Source organism: Hyla sarda, chromosome 1 (assembly GCF_029499605.1).
Source record: "Hyla sarda isolate aHylSar1 chromosome 1, aHylSar1.hap1, whole genome shotgun sequence".
NCBI lineage: Eukaryota > Metazoa > Chordata > Amphibia > Anura > Hylidae > Hyla > Hyla sarda.
The window spans coordinates 83,514,467-83,535,148 of NC_079189.1; the positions used below are offsets into that span (position 1 = coordinate 83,514,467).

General features: G+C 46.4%; 1 protein-coding gene across 4 annotated transcripts in view; it reads left to right on the forward strand.

Annotated features, from left to right (window-relative positions):
• Positions 1–20,682, forward strand: part of WDR19 (WD repeat domain 19) — a 107,198-nt gene that overhangs the window by 20,463 nt on the left and 66,053 nt on the right. For all 4 annotated transcript variants that reach the window (XR_008888709.1, XR_008888707.1, XM_056556865.1 and 1 more), the window contains exons 9-16: positions 1,060–1,233; positions 3,851–3,921; positions 10,619–10,791; positions 11,661–11,775; positions 12,088–12,194; positions 12,665–12,787; positions 18,567–18,716; positions 20,411–20,558. Coding sequence is in view for 2 of the 4 variants with exons in the window: in XM_056556865.1 (XP_056412840.1) it covers positions 1,060–1,233; positions 3,851–3,921; positions 10,619–10,791; positions 11,661–11,775; positions 12,088–12,194; positions 12,665–12,787; positions 18,567–18,716; positions 20,411–20,558 (1,061 nt within the window). In the remaining 2 variants the exon portion in view is untranslated. The remainder of the gene's footprint in view (positions 1–1,059; positions 1,234–3,850; positions 3,922–10,618; positions 10,792–11,660; positions 11,776–12,087; positions 12,195–12,664; positions 12,788–18,566; positions 18,717–20,410; positions 20,559–20,682) is intronic.

Consider the following 20,682-nt stretch of genomic DNA (forward strand, 5'->3'; position numbering starts at 1 on the left):
ACTACAGATCACGGCACATAAGATTACCCTCATACATCCCTGTATATGGAAAAATTGGAGTTATAGGGGTCAGATGGGGGGGGGGGGGGGCGAAATTTCCTGGGCTTGCCTCGGGTGTAAAAGGGTAAAAGGAGCTAGCTACAGCTCTCCCGCCGCTAATAGCCTGGCATGCTGTGATCGCCATGGCCAGCTGTTGACAGCAGTGTCTAAAGGGATCTTATAACCATCCCTGGTGGTCTAGTGGAGTGGATCATACTATTTTGTATTTTGGTTGAAATTATTTTATCTACCAGGACAAGTGGGTTTTCTTGAGGGTTCCGCTTTAGTCCCTTGGACAAGTAGTTTTTTTTTATTTCCACACCCCTGCTCCTCCTAGTGGGTTGGCTGAATGTATATATATATCTCATGGGTGTATACATTATGTCATGGCTACATTGTTATCTGATTGGATACTACTAACCTTGCATATATGGTACTTCAACGTGACTACGTGACTAATTCCCCTGAAATAGTATATAGTGTGTCATGAAATACTTCTTAGCTTAGCAATTCTATCTATAGGATTCAGCTAACTCAACATATATTTTAACTTGTTCCAAAGGTCATTTCAGCCATTTTCATTTGTACACCCTTGTACAATTACCTTGATCCACAGGATACAATGATATTGTATATTAAAAATACCTTACCACATTTTACACTCAGTGTTTAGAACAAACTGTTCGTAACGCTGGAGCCGACCCCGGGAGCGTGTGATGTCATAGCCCCGCCCCCATGACGTCATGCCCCGCCCCCTCAAAACAAGTCTACGGGAGGGGTGTAGCCGCGGGGCTATTACATCACGAGCTCCCGACAGTTTGTTCCAAACGCTGAGCAGTGGAGTACCCCTTTAACGCCCAGTAAATCCCAAGCAATGTCCAAAACAATATAATGCTTGAGGAATAAAATGTTCATGGCCAGGTTTGCGGCTTTTATTGTCCAGGACGTTGAGATGACTTTGATGATCCTACTACTCCTTCTGTCATTCCTCTTCATGTTGTGTACTTCTGCTCTGGACAGGTACGGTGATGGGTACATCATGATTGGCTTCTCTCTTGGATTCTTTGTGGTGATTTCCACACATATGAGTGAGATTGGTCAGGAGCTCTTCCAGGCAAGTAACCACAAGGATAACCTGACAAGCATTGCTATATCCCAGTCATTGAACAAGGCAGCATCCTGTGGAGACAACTGGTGAGATACTTGGTTTAATGATCTATTAGTTTGACTGAAAATATACATAGTGCAAAATGTACATTAACATATGTTAATAGTGTCATATACTGCCGACCACCCTATTAACCTCTTGGTATTCATACGCCCTGCATCCCTGATCCTTAAGGACTCGGGGTGTACCTGTATGCTCTGGTCCGGTATAACATGTTTAAACCATTCTCACCGGTGGAGAACAGATTAAACTCGGTGGGTCCCGGTTGCTACGGGCAGCCAGGACCCACGGCTAATGCCGGGCACGGCCAATTAGGCCGATGCCCGGCATTAACCGTTTAGAGGCCGTGATCAAAGTTGATCACGGCGTCTAAAACGAAAATAAAAGAATCCCGGCAGCTCAGCGGAGCTGATCGGGACTATTGCGACAAAATCGCGATGTCTCGATCAGCTTACCGGAACGACGGGAGGGTCCTCACTAGGAATCGACCGATTTTCGGTTTGGCCGATATTATCGACCGATAATCACGATTTTGGACATTATCGGTATCAGCAATTACCTTGCCGATATGCCAATAATGCCCCGCCCCCCAGCCAGAGACGACCGCAGCCGCTGCCCCATTGCCTCCCCATCCTCTGGCCACATACCGCCGCCGCTGCCCCATTGCCTCCCCCTTTCCTCTGCCCACATACCGCCGCTGCCCCATTGCCTCCCCATTCTCTGGCCACATACCGCCACCGCTGCCCCATTGCCTCCCCCCATCCTCTGCCCACATACCGCCACTGCCCCATCGCCTCCCCCCATCCTTTGCCCACATACTGCCGCCGCCCCATCGCCTCCCCCCATCCCCGGTGTTATAATTACCTGTTCCCGGGGTCCGTCATACTTCTGGCTCCTGCGCTGTTGCTGTGCGCTGCGCAATGACGAGTGACGTCCCCAACTCGTCGTCACCGTCAGTGCGCACAGTGACTGCGCAGGACGCCGAAGGAGCCAGAAGTATTGCGGACCCCAGGAACAGGTAATTATAACACTGGGCATGGGGGGAGGCGATGGGGCGGCGGCGGTATGTGGGCAGAGGATGGTGGGGGGGGGGCGGCGGCGGTATGTGGGCAGAGGATGGTGGGGGGGGCGGCGGCGGTATGTTGGCAGTGGATGGGGGGGGGGGAGGCGATGGGGCAACTGTGGCGGTTAGACTCAGGACCCCAGGACAAGAGCAAGAGCCGCTGCAGTTCATTGATTTAAAGCGCCCGCTGAAATAGCCGATAACTTAGACCGGAATATCGGTATAAGTTATCGGCTATCGGCCTGAAAGGTGACAGATTATCGTTATCGGCCCTAAAAAATCGATATCAGTCGATCCCTAGTTCTCACCTGCCTCTCCATTGTCTGATCGGCGATGTACTGCTCCATGCCTGAACAGCAGGCTAGAGCAGCAGATCGCCGGTTACATTGATCAGTGCTTTGCAATGGCATAGCTCTGATCAGTGTATGCAATCAGAAGATGGCATGGTTTAAAAAAAAATAATCATAAAAGTTCTTTAACCCCTTCCCTATTAAAAGTTTAAATCACCCCCCCCCCTTTTTCCCATTTTTTTTATATAAAATGATGTTATAAAGAATAAAAATAATCATAAGTGATACTGCCGCGTGCGTAAATGTCCGAACTATTAAAATATTAGGACCGGTTAGCTAAACCACGCAATCGATGGCACACACGTAAAAACATACCAAAGTCCAAAATTGTGCATTTTTGGTCACTTCATATATCATAAAATTATTAATAAAAAGCGATGAAAAAGTCCCATCAAAACAAAAATGGTACCGATAAAAACTACAGATGACGGCACAAAAAATGAGCCCCGTACAGGGAAAAATAAAAAAGTTATAGGGGCCATAAAATGCCAATTTTAAACTAATTAAAAGTTAATTAGTTTAAAATTGGCATTTTATGGCCCCTATAGCTTTTTAATTTTTCCGTGTACGGGGCAGTATGAGGGCTAATTTTTTTGGCGCTGTCATCTGTAGTTTTTATAGGTACCATTTTTGTTTTGATGGGACTTTTTGATCAAAGTGATGCATGTAGTTTATAATTTTTTTAAAGTTTTAAAATAAAAACTATAAATTGGGTATCCTTGTAACCGTATGGAACTACAGAATAAAGATTAGGTGTCATTTTTACCAAATATTGCACTGTGTAGAAACGGGAGCCCGCAAAAGTTACAAAATGGCGCGTTTTTTATTTTTTTTATTTCATCCAACAAATAATCTTTTTTTGATTTTGCGTCACCATTGCAAAGTACAATTGGTGACGCAAAAAAAAAGCCCTTATATGGGTCTGTATGTGCAAAATTGAAAGTGTTATGATTTTTAGCAGGGAAGGAGGAAAAAGCGAAAATGCAAAAACGAAAATTTGCTGAGTCCTTAAGGTGAAAATAGGCCCTAAGTGGTTAAATAGGGGGTAAATCCTGTGTGTGTGTGTATATATGTATATATATATATATATATAACACCATAGATTTTGCACACTGTAACAAAATAACTTTCATTTACTGCAAACTATAACTGCACCATCCCTTGGTACAGAACATAAATCCTAGTATTTTCACACCTTCTTTTTATGGCACTATTCATATTATATTACAGCATAAAAATCCATGACCTGACGGAATTGAAAGAGATGTACGCCATCATTACGCTGGATGATGAAACTAAAGGTAACTGGCCTATCTATATTATATATATCTATATATATAAAACTCAATGTGTGTGTGTATGTATGTTCCACAAAAACGTCCAAACGGCTAAAGATATTAACCTGAAACTCACATGTTACTTATATGTCAACAACAAACATAGGATAGGTGATTTAACCCTTACTCACCCCTATTTGCCAGGGGCGGGGTTTTTATTTAAAGTCCTATACAAGTCTATGGGAAAAGGAGATTTTTGTACTCGCCGTAAAATCTTTTTCTCGTGGTCTTCATTGGGGAACACCTAACTGATGGGTATATGCTCTTGCCACTAGGAGGCGTTGACACTAGGAAAAAGAAAAGTCGGCTCCTCCATGGCAGCATATATCCGTCCACCTGCAGTAAGGCAACCAGTTTTATCACAAAGCAGTAGGAGAAGCCCGAGAGGAAATACGTCCGAAGGACCCTAGAAGGAATCCCGGAAACAACCCAAGAACCGGAAAAAGAAGAAATGGGTGGGTGCGGTGTCCCACAGTGAAGACTACGAGAAAGAGATTTTACGGTGAGGACAAAAATCTCCTTTTCTCGGTCGCTCTTCATTGAGGGACACCTAACTGATGGGACGTACCAAAGCTGTTCCCTAGGGTGGGAAAAAACAACCACCAGCGAAAGGGAGACAGTCCAAGACTGAAGTCGCGTGCCCGCAAGGTCTATGGACGAGTCCCCAGGTCGGAGACATACTAGGCCCCGAACAATGATTTTCCGGAAGATATCCCATCCAAGGAGAAGGACCAGAACCCCAAGGAAAAGGTCCATCCTCTGTAGAGACCCAAGGCACCTGGGTCTTATAGAGAGACAAGGAATCACTGGAAAAAGGAAACAGGTGACCGCGAAGAAACTCTCCTGTGAAAAAAAACTTCCAGAAGGAAGAGAAGGAGAGCAGAAACAAAATACCCCTTCGATCAACGGATCGCCGAGGAGTCGGGGGCCGGCCGCTATAAACGTCCAAGAACTGAACCATCACCAAGGCTCAAGGAATCGGAGAGCCACCTGAAAAGAAGGCACACCGCAGCATCGCAGGACAGAGTCCAAATCAAGGGGACCCACAGTGATAGATCAGAGTGGTCTGAGTAGATCTGAGCAGCCCCAAGAAACATCCCGTCAGAATGGGAATGGAGGAGGACCAATGAGAGCCCAGCTTGGGCTCCCAGGGTCCGGCATAGAAAGAATTACTCCAGAAGACTGGAGTCAATGCAGTACGACTGACCCAGACAAAAGGGGCAGAAGGACATACAGAGCATGAAGCGGCGATAGCGGACAGAAAGCACACAAGCCTAGACTGTAAAATCCACTGTTGAATGCATCTTAGCAAAAACCAAATAGTCCCTCCAGAAGGGAAAAAACAAGGGTGGTTGAGACGACAACTCAAGTAGAGACCCACGACAAGCACCCTGATCCCCACATCCCAAGTGAAAAAGGGGAGCGGCAAGCGCGCTAGACGCAGACGGAGCAGGGAAATGCAAATACTGGGTGGACGAAGCCCCCAGGCCCCAGCGGCAACCCTCACCGCCCGAAGGAGCTACCATGCAATCCAAGAGAAATCGGAGACAAGTACCCCGAAGCTGGGCAAAAAATACAAGGCCTGGTGAGGATTAGTCCAGACAGTGACTGGGAGGTGCCAGAGTCACCCGGACAAAGACCCCGGAAAAGAACACCCGGAAGGACAGGGAGGGGCTGAAACCGACAGGTGCCCCAGCAGGCCCCATGTCAGAACAGGGGTGCTCAACCGCCACGGAACTGCAGGGACCGAAAGTCCCTGAGCGCACTCACCGAGCAAAAGGAAGATGGCTCTATTCCTACAAAGTGGTCCTAGGATATGGAGGAACACAGACATAGGTAGGAACACAGACATGAGGACCCCACAACAACAGTGGCGTACCAAGACTGCGGACACGGGAAAAATGCAGACAACCAAAGGACCAGCAGGAAAGGAGGTATGCCCACAGCAGACCAACAGAGCAACAGAAGAAAGAGGAACAGAGCAACGCTGTTGTTGCTGCAAAAGGCCCTGGAACCCACACCCCATCTCCTAATGGGCAAGGGAACCCCCCAGGCGTTAGTGAAAAGGGAACAGCCGGTCCGGAAATAACCGAGCACCTACGACAAAGGTGGAAGGGCAGGGAGGCCAATAAACCCCGCCCCCAGGAGAGAGATAGAGGGACCATGGAATGCATCCCTGACATCTCGTATAGTGTCCGTAGGACACGCTGCGTCCGGTCCACGTATACCACGCACAACAGTGGGGTACTGGAACACTAGCCGCCAAAAAACATCGCCTGTGGACACACGGCAGAAGAAAACATGCAGACAACTGTCTGGCCAACTGGTGTGAGTCGCCAAGGGACAGCGAGTCAATCCGGCGGAGACCCCACACCGTAGTGAGGTCGTGGAAGACCATTGCAGAAACACCGGAGACAGGAAACCAAGTAGACCACTACCTGGCCTACAGGTATATGATCATAGAAGACGAGTTATGTTATTGGCACCTCACTGAGTAGTGAGGTACCTGAACTCCAGCCTCAGATACATCAGGTGTGATGTATGACAGGCGGTGCAGTAAACCATACAGACCACTGCCTGGCTCACTGGTATGGGACCATAGCAGAGAAAGGAACACTCCGATGGGCGCCTCACACAATAGTGAGGAACCGAAAAAACAGAGACACCAGGTGGTTGATGCAGGACAGGCAGTGAAGACAACCAAGCCGACAAGTGTCTGGCATACTGGTATGGGTCCAAAGGATGTATCCCATCGGAACCCAAGCTGCAGATACATAAGATACATAAGGCGTCTGAGAATTCACAGACAGTGCAGCAACCATGCAGATCACGGTTTAACCAACCGGTATGGCGCCACAGAAGACAACCGTCATACCCTCGGCACTCCGCCGAGTAATGAGGAACCGGATCCCCAGGTGCAGAGACATCAGCCATCTGATGCATGACAGGCGGTGAATACAACCATGCAGACCACTGTCAGGCTTACTGGCATGGAGTCACCGAAGACAATCATGCATCCCATCGGTACCTTACCTGGTAGAGAGGGACTGGAACACCAGCCGGTGGAAATATGACATGCGGTGCAGTAAACTATGTAGACCATCGTCTGGCCTACTGGCATGGATCCACAGAAGACAACCATACCCACCATCGGTACCTTGCTCAGTAGTGAGGAACCGGAACTCCAGACGCAGATGCATCAGCCGTGAATCATGTGACCGGCGATGTAGGAAACCATCCAGACTACCGGCTGGCTTACAGGGATGGTCCATAGAAGACGTCGTAACGAGCTTTAAGGTCCTTAAGGCACATCGGGTCAGTTCTCCATGTACCGCACCCAGCGGTGGGTATCGGAGCTGCAGCCGCAGACACCTCAGCTGTGAAACGTGTGATAAACGGCAGAGGAAACCATGCAGACCACTGTCTGGCTTACTGGTATGGGTCCGGAAGACACATCGGGTCAGTTCTCCATACACCGCACTCAGCAGTGGGGCATCGGAACTGCAGTAACAGATACATCAACCGTGAAACAAGTGACAAACGGCAGAGGAAACCAAGCAGACCACTGTTTGACTCACTGGTATGGGTCCTGAAGACACATCGGGCAGACCTCCATATACCGCACCAGCAGTGGGGTATCAGAACTGCAACCACAGACACCTCAGCCGTGAGACGCGTGATAAATGGCAGAGGAAACCATGCAGACCACTGTCTGGCTTACTGGTATGGGTCCGGAAGAATCATCGGTCAGTTCTCCAGATACCGCACTCAGCAGTGGGGTATCGGAACTGCAGCCACAGACACCTCCACCGTGAGACCTGTGAGAAATGGCAGAGGAAACCATGCAGACCACCATCTGGCTTACTGGTATGGGTCCTGAAGATACATTGGTTAGCTCCTCATATACCGCAACCAGCAGTGGGGTATCGGAACTGCAGCAACAGAGACATCAGTCCTGAAGACATATCGGGACAGTCTTCCCTATACCACACCCAGCAGTTGTGCAGACCACCTTCCGGCCCACAGGTATGGGCGAAGCATTCCATCGGACACCTCACACAGTAGAGAGGTGCCGGTGGGCCAGCCGCAGGTACTTCAGCTGCTAGATGAGTGACTCTAGGAACCCAGGACCATAGGCCTGAAAATTTTAAATTAAACCAAATATAAGGCAATGCAAGGATTGGCCACAAGAGGGTGCCAGACTACACCTTAAATTGTCAGAAAAGCTGCAGGATTTTTTTCTTTTTAATAACAGTGCATCCATGCCATTGGTCCAATGGGGACCTAACTCCCGCAATCAGTTCTCAGATGAGGAAGAACAGATAGCGGGCAGCCTCAGGATCGGCCAGAGCAGCACGCTTAGAAGCATCTGCTAAGCCGCATAGCTCCGAGGCTAATAGAAGCAGAAGCAGCCGGACAGGAGAGGCTCCCGCCGGGCTGTAGCTATGGGAGGCAGGTGAGCAAAGCGGCGCTGCCTCCCGAAAAGATGGAGGGGGCGGAGCTAAACTCTGCTGCAAGGCACCGCGGAGGTGCTGGCACCGCCGAGCTAGAAGGGAGCATGGGGTGCAGAGCGCCCTGCGAAGTGCCACATATGTCAGGCGGCAGAAGAATCCCCAGGAGCAGCGACGGCTCACAGCAGCACTGCTGCTAAGCCGACGCTCGGCTCCAGTCGAGGGGATAACAACAAAGCTCCCTCCGGGCTAAAGCCCCGGGAGCTAAGGGAGCGATGGCAAGCTCTCAGTTGGTGGCGGTTAGAGGGCGGAGCTAGACACCGCGGCCGTGAGGTGAATACCCCATTAGAAACAGACGCAATCAGCGCGCGAAGTAGAGGAGGAGGAGGAGGATGACCTATCGGCTTGCGCGGGAATCAGGGGAAGACGAAGGGTGGAGGTATGTGCCGCCATGGTTCCCCAAACTCCCGCCAGCCAAGTGCCCCGGAACGTACCCCCGCCTGAAACGCATAGCGGACGGAGGGAGGACGGCTCCAGTCGGCAGGACGAGCCGTAAGTCAAAAGACAACCCCCTTTGAGCCCATAGATTCAGTCAAGGCTGCATGAATAAAATAGCGAGGGTTGACCCCTCACTGTCCAGGCTCCTCTAAACAGCCCAAGAAATAGTAAAATACAGCTGCTTGTACTGCTAGCGGAGAGGGAGGGAAGGGGGGGGGTATCTGTACATACTCACCTATCTTCACATACTCACCTGGAGATGTCTTCAGCCAGCATTTTAGTCATCTGCATCACATCATGCTGCTACAGCCCAAGACGAGCAGGGAAAATAGGGGGACCTGGACCCACGGTGCAACCCCAGGCGCTGGCCGTTGGCGGGAAGGGGTTAACGGTGCATTGGAATCTTCATCAGTGTCCCGTGCCCCTTAGCCGCATATGGGGGAACAGGTAGCACCATGTTCCTGAACCACCACCTGAAAAAGGGAAACAAAAAGGAATAAAGAACCTGACTAAGCAGCCCTTACTAGAAAATAATAAAAAGACCAGGTCTGGAGAGCTCCAGACCTGTGTGTCTACCTCCTAAGTGACACTAGCTAAAACTGGTTGCCTCACTGCAGGTGGGCGGGTATATCTTGCCAGGGAGGAGCCGACTTTTCTTTTTCCCAGTGTCAGCGCCTCCTAGTGGCAAGAGCATATACCCATCAGTTAGGTGTCCCCCAATGAAGAGCGACTGAGAAATATATGTTCCAGCATAACTTCCAAACGGCTGGAGATATTTCCACATGGTCACATATGTTTACTTAAAATATAGGATAGTTAATTTAACCCTTAACTAGCCCATTTGTGAGGGTCAGGGTTTTTGTTTAAAGTCCCATGCAAATCAATGGGAAATGTATGTTCCCACATAACTTCCATACGGCTGGAGATATAAGTAATATGTATACCAGGTATTATTGAAATATGTCAAATAAAAAGATATGATAGTTAAATTAGCCCTTATTTACACCCTTAAATAAAAAATGGGTTTTTGTTTCAAGTCCCATGCAAGTATATGGGACTTCCAGTACCTTACTCCACAAGCTCCGCTCTGCATCTCCTGTTGAATGTGTCACACCCCATCTCCCAAAGATACACCCACATTTTAAGGCCCACCCCTTTTATTCTCTACCCTTTTTGTGCATCGGTCTGGCTTGCAAATCACGCCCAGTCCCACAAAGCCACGTCCCCTTCTATTTCCAGCTTATAGTATCTTCATCACAGATCAGTCCCACTTGAGGACAGGATATGAGGATGGGACATAAGGACGGGATATTAGGTCGGGATATGAGGATGGGATATGAGGTCGGGATATGAGGTTGAGATATGAGGACGGAATAGGAGGTTGGGATATGAGGATGGGATAGGAGGTCGAGATAGGAGGACGGGATAGGTGGTCGGGATAGGAGGTCAAGATATGATTACAGGATATGAGGTCGGGATATGAGGACTGGATATGAAGTTGAGATATGAGGACAGGATATGGGGAATGGATATGGGGTTGGGATAAGACAACAATATATGAGGACGGAATATGAAGTCAAAAGCTTCCTCCTTTTGTTGATTTTCCTCCCCAACAAAGATTAGGAAGGAAAAACTCAGCTAGTATTAGAATATTTTAGGATATGTAACAATAAATTATTTCCTTAATGCTTTTAAATTATTTTATTTTTTAGGGTTAGATAAACTTTCCTGGACAGATGATGGTCAGTTATTGGCTGTATCCACACAGCGGGGTTCACTCAATGTCTTCTTAACCAAACTTCCTATCCTTGGAGATACGAGCAGCACAAAGATTGCCTATCTTACTTCCCTGCTGGAGGTCACAGTGTGCAATCCTGTGGAGGGGGTAATTCAGTAGTCTCTTTTTTTACCTTCTTTATATTGTCTATTATTAGAATGTGCGTAATAAAATCATAAATATTTCAATGGTTATTTTTAATGTATGTTTACATGTGGTGCTTGTAGTATGCTTTGGCTGCTATAGCTGCTTCCTTTTCATACAAGGTAACAAACTTTTTTTTTTCTTTTCCCCATTGAATAAAATAGTTTCTGTTTGAAGCTGCTTAAAGGGGTACTCCGCTGCTCAGCGTTTGGAACAAACTGTTCTGAACGCTGGAGCCGGCGGCGGGAGCTCGTGATGGGATAGCCCCACCTCCTCATGACATCACGCCCCGTCCCCTTAATGCAAGTCTATGGGAGGGGGCGTAGGCTTTCATTGAGGGGGTGGGGTGTGACGTCATGAGGGGGCAGGGCTATGACGTCTTGATCTCCCGACGCCGGCTCCAGCATTTGGAACAGTTTGTTCCAAACGCTGAGCAGTGGAGTACCCCTTTAACATTGATTCCTAATGTTATGTTTTTCTTTAGTCCTCACAGCAGAACAATGATGCAGTATTTCTGGCCCTGTAAACTTTCAGATATATAACACCAAGTAGCATTGCTTAGAACTCACTGCCACTAGAGGTACATGCCACAATACAGCAAAAAATAATATAGAAAAAACAAGATTGCAGAACCGACAAGAGGATGGGGAAAAAAAACACTACTTTGGGGGTGGGATCACCTTTTAAGGGGGAGGGGGGATTATTAGGCTAAATAACTTAATTATCTTTTTATTAGTATTTTTTTGTTAAAAATGTCATCTGTCCTGTCAGTAGCAGAAATTGTCTTTTCTGTTGATGCAGTAACTCATAACAATGATTTGTTTGCTGCGCAGGAGCTGCCAACCACAGTTTCCGTTGAGGTGGAGCCCAATTTTGTGGCTGTGGGTCCATATCATGTTGCTGTTGGAATGAACAATCGTGCCTGGTTCTATGCCTTGACTGAGAATGGTGAGAGTCAGATTGCAACTTACTGCAGATAATATGGTACATCCAGTCCATATGACCCAGTCATTTCAGTATATGTGAATTGGTAGCATTTGTGGCACACAGTACCAACATGACACTTTTGCGATTAGATTTTGACCTTTGTGGCTTGTACAGGTAAAAATATATGTATTTCTAGCTGCTTATGCTGTGCAAGCCACATGGTCAGAAATCACATCACAAAACTGATGTGAAATTTATGGTATGGCAACACATAGTGACACAAACTACTATGTGTACTGAAACCCTGACTTTTTTATGGTGTATTTTATGCAGGTGTGGAGAGGCTGAAGGATATGGAATACCTGGGTACAGTCGCCAGTATGTGCCTGAATTCTGATTATGCAGCTGCTCTGTTTGAGGGGAAAGTTCAGCTTCATATGGTAAGAATCCAGCATACCTACAGTATCTCAGTATGTCAGCAGCTGTGGACCTGACTGTACCGGGATGGCGGACCCGATTGCACTGATGTCCGCCATTAACCCATCAGATGTCATGCTGGATGCTGCTGTATGCTCCAAGGGAAGTTCTTTTCTTTTTGAATTTCTTTTCTGTCTGACCACAGTGCTCTCTGCTGACACCTCTGTCCATGTCAGGAACTGTCCGGAGCAGGAGAGGTTGCTATAGGGATTTGTTCCTGCTCTGGACAGTTCCTGACACGGAGCACGGAGAAATTCAAAAAGAAAAGAACTTCCTGTGTAGCATACAGCAGTTCATAAGTACTGTAAGGATTAAGATTTTTAAATAGAAGTGATTTACAAATCTGTTTAATTTGCATATCTGTTTTTCCACCGGAGTACCCCTTTAAAGAGTAATGTTCTTAACAGTAAGTAACCTGTATTACTGTTTGCAGATTGAAAGTGAACATGTAGACTCTCAAGAAGAGAGGGAGACCCGTCTATTTCCATCCGCAGATGAGAAGTATCGAATTCTGTGCCATGCATTGACTGGAGATTTCCTTATTTATGGCACCAATGTAAGTTCTTTTCATTATCACAGGACAAACATTTTCTGTAAACTAAACCACATATAACTTAACGTGCCCATACAGCTTAGACTAAAGCTGCCTCAACCCGCCTGACCCATATCTTCTGGAAAGGATAAGTGGGCGCCAGAGAAATCTGGCTGCAGCTTACTCTTCCCCTCCCATAGGCACCACATAAATGTTTGAATCTGCCAAATGTTTATGTGTATGGGGAAGTTGGGAGAGATATCTGTTGGCCAAGCGAACATTCAGCCAACAGTTATATTGAAAATTTACGGACTCCTTAACCCCTTAAGGACGCAGGACGTACTCAAACGTCCCCTTTTCCGAGTCCTTAAGGACTCAGGACGTTTGAGTACGTCCTGTCAAATCCCGGCCCCCCGCCGCTAGCCGGAGGGGAGCCGGTGCCCGATGCCTGCTGAAATCGTTCAGCAGGCATCGGGGCATATCGCCCAGGGGGGTCATTATGCCCCCCCATGTCGGCGATGGCCGCAGATCGCTGGACAATTCAGTCCAGCGATCTGCGGCAGATTCCAGGTCAATCGGGTCTCCAGTGACCCGGTGACCCGGAATTACAGGCTGTTCGGGGCCGTCTCCGACGGCCCCGAACAGCCAGAGCCTGCAGGGGTGAGGTGGCACTGGTGCCACCTCACGATCGCCCTGATTCGTCGGCCGGTAATCCGGCCGACCAATCAGGGCGCCTGCTGCGGGTGTCACTCCCGCAACCCGCTCCGCCCCTCTTCCGAAGGACGTGAGCGGGTGCGGGACGTGCACCCCGGGTGCTGGGGACCCCGATCCCCGGCGTCAATGTTGGGATCGGGGCCCCAGGAGCGACGGCCGCGGCGCAGACGACGAGGGACTGACCTGTGCGGCAAGGATCGTTGGAGGTGAGTGACAGCCTCCTGCTGTTGCTTAGCAACAGCTCCCAGCATGCAAAAAGGGCATGCTGGGAGCTGTAGTTATGCAACAGCAGGAGGCAGACCACCACAACTCCCAGCATGCCCTTATGGGCATGCTGGGACTTGTAGTTTTGCAACAGCTGGGGGCACATTTTTTCTATGGAAAAGTGTACCTTCAGCTGTTGTGTAACTACAACTCCCAGCTTGCACCAACAGCTAAAGTGCATGCTGGGAGTTGTAGTAGTGCATCTGCTGGTTGCATAACTACAACTCCCAGCATGCCCGTTGGCTGTCGGTGACTGCTGGGAGTTGTAGTTTTGCAACAGCTGAAGGCACACTGAGTTATGTAGCAAACCAGTGTGTCTCCAGCTGTTGCATAACTACAGTCCCCAGCATCCCCAGCCAAAGTAGTATGCCTCCAGCTGTTGCATAACTACAAGACCCAGCATGCCCTTCCGCTGTCCGTACATGCTGGGGGTTGTAGCTTTTGCAACAGCTGAAGGCACACTGGTTGCAAAACACTGAGTTTGTTACCAAACTCTGTGTTTCACAACCAGTGTGCCTCCAGCTGTTGCAAAACTACAACTCCCAGCATGCACTGATAGACCGTACATGCTGGGAGTTGTAGTTTTGCAACAGCTGGATGTCCCCCCCCCCAATGTGAACGTACAGGGTACACTCACATGGGCGGAGGATTACAGTAAGTATCCAGCTGCAAGTTTGATGTGCGGCAAAATTTCTGCCGCAGCTCAAACTGCCAGCGAGAAACTACTGTGAACCCCTGCCCGTGCGACTGTACCCTAAAAACACTACACTACCACACAATAAAAAGTAAAAAACACTACATATACACATACCCCTATACAACCCCCCTCCCCTCCCCAATAAAAATGAAAAACGTCTGGTACGCCACTGTTTCCAAAACGGAGCCTCCAGCGGTTGCAAAACAACTACTCCCAGTATTGCCAGATAGCCACTGACTGTCCAGGCATGCTGGGAGTTTTACAACAGCTGGAGGCACCCTGTTTGGGAATCACTGGCGTAGAATACCCCTATATCCTCCCCTATGCAAGTCCCTAATTTAGGCCTCAAATGCGCATGGCGCTCTCACTTTGGAGCCCTGTAGTATTTCAAGGCAACAGTTTAGGGTCACATATGGGGTATCGCCGTACTCGGGAGAAATTGTGTTACAAATTTTGGGGGGTATTTTCTGCTTTTACCCTTTTTAAAAATGTAAAATTTTTGGGAAAAGAGGCATTTTAGGTAAAAAAAAATTATTTTTTTTACATATGCAAAAGTCGTGAAACACCTGTGGGGTATTAAGGTTCACTTAACCCCTTGTTACGTTCCCCGAGGGGTCTAGTTTCCAAAATGGTATGCCATGTTTTTTTTTTTTTGCTGTCCTGGCACCATATGGGCTTCCTAAATGCGGCATGCCCCCAGAGCAAAATTTGCTTTCAAAAAGCCAAATGTGACTCCTTCTCCTCTGAGACCTGTAGTGCGCCAGCAGAGCACTTTTCACCCCCATATGGGGCGTTTTCTGAATCGGGAGAAATTGGGCTTCAAATTTTGGGCAGTATTTTCTGCTTTAACCCTTTGTAAAAATGTAAATTTTTTGGGAAACCAAGCATTTTAGGTAAAATTTTTTTTTTTTTTCACATATGCAAAAGTTGTGAAACCCCTGTGGGGTATTAAGGTTCACTTTACCCCTTGTTACGTTCCCCAAGGGGTCTCGTTTCCAAAATGGTATGCCATGTGGGGTTTTTTGCTGTCCTGGCACCATAGGGGCTTCCTAAATGCGGCATGCCCCCAGAGCAAAATTTCCTTCAAAAAAGCCAAATGTGACTCCTTCTCTTCTGAGACCTGTAGTGCGCCAGCAGAGCACTTTTCACCCCCATATGGGGTGTTTTCTGAATCGGGAGAAATTGGGCTTCAAATTTTGGGGGGTATTTTCTGCTTTAACCCTTTGTAAAAATGTAAATTTTTTTGGGAAACCAAGCATTTTAGGGAATTTTTTTTTTTTTTACGTATGCAAAAGTTGTGAATCACCTGTGGGGTATTAAGGTTTACTTTACCCCTTGTTATGTTCCCCGAGGGGTCTAGTTTCCAAAATGGTATGCCATGTGTTTTTTGTTGCTGTTCTGGCACCATAGGGGCTTCCTAAATGTGACATGCCCCCCAAAAACCATTTGTCGCTCCTTCCCTTCTGAGCCCTCTACTGCGCCCGCCGAACAATTAACATAGACATATGAGGTATGTGCTTACTCGAGAGAAATTGGGTTTCAAATACAAGTAAAAAATTTCTCCTTTTTACCCCTTGCAAAAATTCAAAAATTGGGTCTACAAAAACATGCGAGTGTAAAAAATGAAGATTGTGAATTTTCTCCTTCACTTTGCTGCTATTCCTGTGAAACACCTAAAGGGTTAAAACGCTGACTGAATGTCATTTTGAATACTTTGGGGGGTGCAGTTTTTATAATGGGGTCATTTATGGGGTATTTCTAATATGAAGGCCCTTCAAATCCACTTCAAACCTGAACTGGTCCCTGAAAAAAAGCGAGTTTCAAAATTTTGTGAAAAATTGGAAAATTGCTGCGGAACTTTGAAGCCCTCTGGTGTCTTCCAAAAGTAAAAACTCATCAATTTTATGATGCAAATATAAAGTAGACATATTGTATATGTGAATAAAAAAAAAAATTATTTTGAATATCCATTTTCCTTACAAGCAGAGAGCTTCAAAGTTAGAAAAATGCAAAATTTTCAAATTTTTCATCAAATTTTGGGATTTTTCACCAAGAAAGGATGCAAGTTACCACAAAATTTTACCACTAAGTTAAAGTAGAATATGTCACGAAAAACCATCTCGGAATCAGATTGATAACTAAAAGCATTCCAGAGTTATTAATGTTTAAAGTGACAGTGGTCAGAATTGCAAAAAATGGCTGAGTCCTTAAGGTGAAAAAGGGCTCAGTCCTTAAGGGGTTAAAGAGTACCTGTCATCAACAAAAACTTTTAATATGTTGTTCATAATCATTAATGAAGACATATTGTAATATATCTTCATTAAAAATATTAATATTTATACCAGTTTTTTCATTTTATACTTTTGGCCACTAGGGGTCTCTCTTCTATGCCTGGTCTGCTGGCAGCTTCCTATGCTTTTCATAGTAAGTGTACAGCTTTTAGGACTAATGCTGAAAGGGCTCTGGTCCTTCCACAGGAAATTAAGTGCTCTCAGCTCAGGACTTGCTCCCAGCCTGGATCAGCACTGTGAGCTACAAGCCTGCACATGCCTCTCATATAACAGAGGCCAGTCACCTCCCCCTCCCCCCTGCTCTGTGTTCTCCCTGCCCCTCACCACACGTTATCTTATACATTGTATTACCTCACTGCACTCCCTGCTCTGTGCCCCCCTGACATTCATCTTAATTACTGCCTCTGTAATTGCTCCCACCGCCCCTGGTTCTCAGCATTGACTTTTTAGTGCAGAGAGACACGGGGGAGAGAGAGAGAGACAGAGGCTGCCGTCCCTCCCCTGTACTTAGTCTGTATGCACACTGCAGAGCAGTGTTTTCCAACCATGGTGCCTCCAGCTGTTGCAAAACTACAACTCCCAGCATGCCCAGACAGCTGTTGGCTGTCTGGGCATGCTGGGAGTTGTAGTTTTGCAACAGCTGGAGGCACCCTGGTTGGGAAACACTGTTGCAGAGGGAGAGCAGCATACAGGAAGACTGGCAGAAGCAGAGTCCCGGCCAGGCTTCATGTGACATCATGCCTGCCGGGACCCGCCTCTTTCCACCCCTCAGAAAGACAGTGCTCCTGAGCTAATGAAGAGGGATAAAAAAAGGTATTTCCACAGCGTTTTAAACCTCAATAAACACAGAGATAGGCATAGTTAGAGTAAGGGACAGATGGGGAGGGGGATCAGGGAAAGTTTAGTTGATGACAGGTACTCTTTAAGTATCTGCCCACTAGATACAAGCAGACAACTTTATCAGAGACATTTTCATTTAGACAACAATTTAGAGAACATCCTTATATTAGAAAACAATTTATCAGAGACATTTTCATTTTTATGTATTTACGTTTTTAGGAATAGTGGTGTCTATAACACATTATAAAACTTCCAATTTCCAGAACCAGCCATTTCTCTATCGGCTCCATTAGGGGACACAGACCTTGGGTATATGCTGTTGTTGCTAGGAGACTTGACACTAAGGAAACCAAAAAAGTCGGCTCCTCCCAGCAGGATATACCCGCCTACAGAGCCTGAGATAATCAGTTTTAGCTTAGTGTCTGCAGGAGATGGACACTAGTCTGGGGTTTTCCCCAGACTTGGTCTAACATTTTTTATTTTTCCAGAATAGGGACGTTTAGTTATTCTTATTCCCTTTTATTTTCCTTTTTTCAGGTGGGGTCTCGGGAACATAGCATTCACTGTTTCCCCATTTGTGATTGAGGGGGCACAGACATCGTGGATGTACTGTCAACCCCCTCTTGCCAACGGCCAGCGCCTGGGGTTGTACCTTATGGGTCCGGGTCCCCCACCTTTCCCTGCTCATCTCGCTTTTCAAGCCCGGCATGATGCAGGTGACAAAAGCTGGCTGAAGACTTTATGACTGAAGACTTCATTAGGTGAGTTCTTCAGATTAAGGTGTTGCAGGCAGCGGTGGCCCAGCCTGCCCCTTGATTGTTTTCTGTGCCCACCCTAGGGACGGCTTTGGTACGTCCCAAGGTCTGTGTCCCCCAATGGAGCCGATAGAGAAAATCCCTTTTTTTATTACTATGATTGCTAGCAAAGGTAGATTGTAGTTACTATGTCTATGACCACCTGCAGAAACAACGCCTATATGTTTGTGCTTTTTGTTTAGAATGGACTAGTTAAGTACTTTTACCTGGAAGATTGGCAGTATGTAAATGAATATCGGCACCCAGTCAGTGTGAAGAAGGTATTTCCTGATGCATCTGGTACTCGATTGATTATAATTGATGAGAAGACTGAAGGCTTTGTCTACTGCCCGGTAAGCATTTGTATTCTTACTAACAGAATTCCTTTTGCAAAATAATTTAAAATGATTTCTAAAATAAATGTAAATAACATTTTACATATTAATTTAAATAGTTCTTTCTATTTCTGGCAAATAAATTGTCTTTGCAGTGTTTTATCATTTTGTTGCATCCTGTCTGCTCTATTGTCTTCATTGCCCCACTTCCTGTCTTGTGTAAATCCTGTAACAGATTTCCTGTTTCTGTGAACACTTTAGCTGGGAATTCGGCCAACTCTATCTCCCTCCCTTTACACCTTCTTTGATTATGAACCCTCCCACTATGTGATGAGATAGAGTTGGATGAATTCCTGGCTAGAGTGTACAAGAACAGAAAGCCCATTACATGATGCACAACAGACAGGAAGTTGGGCTAATAAAGACAGCAGAGCGGAATGGCAGTAAAATAACTTTATTTACCAATATACAGTAATTGATTAGACAGTTGGAAATAGGTTTCATTGTAGGAATACCATTTAAGAGTCTTTTACGTGGGGTACTTATCAGCCAAATAGGAAAATTTTTGCCTTATGTAAAAAATAGCGTGTATAAGGCTTATTTAACAAATGTAGATCGGCGCTCATATTGGCCTTCATTATGACAGTATAACAGGATTCTTAGTCAGTGAGTAAAACACAATGCATTTTCAGTGGAGTTTAAGTACAAGTAAAACACATTATTCCTTCTGTTAATATTATTGTTCTGTCCTCGCTACATGTTACCCCATAGTGTGTGTGTAGTCTGACATGCAGATAAACCACCCTGTTCTTCAATAGACAAGACTGTATGGTGAAGTCTGTAGATTTATTGAATCATTTATTAATATTAATTGAATCATATTTATCTGCATGTCAGGCAGCTGTGGCTGTGAAACTAGGAAACAATAGAGCAGAAAACATGAATAAACACATGTTCATATACAACTAACATACGGTATCAGCATAATACAAGATAGCTGAAACCTAACATGTAATAACATGGATGACATGTGGAGAGCTGGTCTGCTGGTCACAACTTAAAGGGGTACTCCGCTGCTCAGCGTTTGGAACAAACTGTTCCGAGCGCTGGAGCCGATGGCGGGAGCTCGTGACATCATAGCCCCGCCCCTTCATGATGTCATGCCCCGCCCCCTCAATGTAAGTCCATGGGATGGGGCTATGAGGTCACAAGCTTCCGGTGCTGGCTCCAGCATTCGGAACAGTTTGTTCCAAATGCTGAGCAGCGGAGTTCCTCTTTATGACAGTGAAGCTGCTGCTCCTGGACATAAGAGTCTGTGTAGCTGGTGGCAGCTGTGGCTGAGAAAACTGTGGGGCAAGTCCATAAGCTTACCAGCAATACTGCCACATGGGACAATGGAGGACGCAGTCTTCCCCTCCTTAGCACAGTCTGTAATGGGGTTCTCTTTCCCAGAATGCCTCACTTCACTGAGAAGGGATGACAGCAGCAGAGGGACAAAACACTGAAAGGCAAAGTCAGCCACTAGATGGAGTGTCTGTGTAATTAGGCTCACTTTACAGTATATAAGGATGCTTGAAGAAGGACAATTATAAAACAGGTTTTATTCTCTTATCTGGATGAGACTACTTGAAATCCTTTTTGTATATGTGTCCTTTTTTGTTATTATACCTAATAACTTATATTGTTGTTTTCTTCTATTTTTCCTTTTGTAGAAAAATGACAATTTATACGAGATTCCAAACTTCCCCCCAACGATTAAAGGCATATTATGGGAAAACTGGGCAATGGATAAAGGGGTCTTTTGTGCATTTGATGACGATAAAGTGTTTACGTATGTCTTTCATAAGGACACCATACAAGGTACACCTATACATTCATGTGCTGCAGCTATACCTATGGGAGCTAGTCTCCTCTAACTCCGGGAGGAATTACCATTGCTTTGCGTAATAAAGTAGGTAATTTCACTGTCACTATAAATCTTTAC